At 40.0% G+C, this 2479-nt stretch overlaps 1 protein-coding gene across 1 annotated transcript in view; it reads right to left on the reverse strand.

Moving 5' to 3' along the window:
- The window catches only part of SNX4 (sorting nexin 4), a 32581-nt gene extending 30907 nt beyond the window's left edge, over positions 1-1674 (reverse strand). Inside the window, exon 1 of the mRNA XM_010024977.1 lies at positions 1559-1674. Coding sequence (XP_010023279.1) covers positions 1559-1674 — 116 coding nt within the window. The remainder of the gene's footprint in view (positions 1-1558) is intronic.
- Positions 1675-2479: the final 805 nt, after the last annotated feature.

Here is a 2479-nt window from a genome sequence, read left to right on the forward strand (position 1 = left end):
CACTGATTATATTTATGCAAGAAATTTTGCCTTCTCAGCAAAAGGAAGAGAGAACCTATTTTATTAGGGATGTGACAAACCCACATTTTCAGTAATTCTGTGGCAAACATGTAATTGGTCTTGGTATCTGCTGAGCACAGAATAAAATAAAACTTAATGAAATAAAGAAATCAGGGCAGCAAAATACAGTTTTGCCACTACAAAAGAGCCACTGGGAAAGACCAGCAGGAGTGAGTCTAAAGTAACGTAAGAATGACTGGGAAAGGCGATGCAGTCAGCATATTCTGGGGCTGCATAAAGACGCCCCCAGAGCACACTTCACATCACAGTCAGACACCAAGGATACCAATTTTCTTCTCTCTTCCTTCAGAAATAACATTAAAGGAAAAATAACATTACTTATGTGAGAAGATGTTATCTTTAATATCGATACACTGTAGAAGTATTTTTTTAAACATCTGAGCAACTGACAAAGAGCCACAATATCTGAAAAATATAATGTCCGTCTATTTTGGATTTTATCCTTAAAGTTTACCAAAAATATAGTAAACGTATCCCATTAGGGCTGCAGTCAGTGTGACTGGTGTGTTCCTTCATGAATTAAACAAGCAAAGAAGCCTTTTAACCAGTAACTAGAAGACTTATGTGATAGTATTACAGTTTGAACTCTTCAGAGCCTTTGCAAAATGCAACTGCTTTGTTTCAGAAAGTTTTATCTGTACAGCAGATCATTCCTGAGGCAAGGCCCAAAGGTTAAAACTGTTAACATAAAAAAAGAGGGAGATAAAACTCCTAATAAAGTTTAATTTTGAAATTCTTGCAGCTGAGTAACATGATCCTGTGTAACAGGAGTCATTTGTAACTGTTTGGAAAGTAACAATAACTTAAAAGATATTTTAAAGCTTCTTTTCACTACTCAATACTTAAAGTTGCAAGTTGTCTTTGTAGTACCAAGCATGTTTACCATAGCTGTATTATTAATCTTGTTAACACAAGACGACAAATAGCATCAGTAAGTTCTCCAGTGAAAATCCAAGCTAGTATGAAGGAAGGAAATAGTTAATTAACCTCAACCCATAGAGGAGTATGTGGCGATCAGATCAAGCAAAACACTTCAAGTATTAGCGGGGCAGTAAATTTTGACCACATGACATAAGTCATGAGATTTCTTTATTTTCTTGTGATCTCAAACAAGCCTAACCATCACTTTAGACCTCAATGTATAATCTTTCTCACACACAATCTCATATGTACGTACACAAGTTTATCCAACCCATGTCTAAGAAACAGTTGTTGACACCATATTGAAACAACATACTTTGAGCATGCATTTTTCCACCTACACAGTTACACAACATCAGCATTAGTACTGCTGGAGACCTGATGCCAAGTTTTCAAGGGAAAATATCCCCTAGAGTAGGTTGATAATTGTGTAACAAGTCATAAACCAGCTAGATCCTTTCATCGACTGTACCTGAATATTTTCAGGGGTGGATGGAAGGAGAATATGTTTAGAATGGCACATCCACGTACTCGAGATTGAGCTCTCATCACCCACCTTGTCTCAATGAGGTAAGCAGTATATGTTTCTTGCATGTTCATGGCATTCCTCCCAGTCCGTTTTTCAGCTTCTGAAACAGTGATTTCCACTTTTTTTGCCAAACAGTCTTCCATCTTTTCAGAAGAGCAAAATAAAGATTCATGTAACATTAGCCACACAAGTCAACGGCCACTAACCTTGCCTCCCCTTCTCCCACACCACATTCATTTAAATAAGACAGGTCTCTATAGGATAAAGGCTTTGGCAGGGCTTCATTTTATAGCTGTGTTCTGTATCACATTTGCAAATGAAAACAAAAAACCTGCTTCTGGGAAAAAAGAAAAACAAGGAAGTCGACAAATAGATAGAAAACATCATGAGCCAGGAGATAGAAAGGAAAAACACTTTTCCTCACAGGTAACAAAGTAACCCGTTCAAAAAAAAAAAAACCCAAAACAAAACCAAACAAGACAACCCCAGTACTTTCTACCCAAACACTTCCCAACTACCGGTGAATTCCTCCTCAGGGCACCTGGGACACACGTAACCACCTCTCCCCTTTCACAGGAAACAGAATACATCCGGACAGATATTTTCTATTTAATCTCCCAGAGGAGGATCGTTATCTTTTACACATTGGTGGGCAGAAGTCAGGACCACACACCCACCCTGGAAAGGCAAAGCTGAATTGAGCAGAGAGGGGGGCTCATCTGTGAAATTTAAGGGGGAGGAGGAAGACACATTGGGAAGATACTCATTAGTAATAAAAAGAAACAGTGATCTGGCACCAGGGATGAGGACTGATGGCGCACGAAGCCCTCTGACCCCGTCCAGAACGGGGCTGAAAAAAGCCCTCCGCTCAGATGGTCGGGCTGCACAGTTCTGCCCCCAGCTGCCCCGGGCAGGGGCTCGGCCATAAGCAGGCAGCGGGAGGGCTCA

This window comes from Nestor notabilis, unplaced genomic scaffold, assembly GCF_000696875.1.
Source record: "Nestor notabilis isolate BGI_N333 unplaced genomic scaffold, ASM69687v1 scaffold17712, whole genome shotgun sequence".
In the NCBI taxonomy this organism is placed as follows: domain Eukaryota; kingdom Metazoa; phylum Chordata; class Aves; order Psittaciformes; family Psittacidae; genus Nestor; species Nestor notabilis.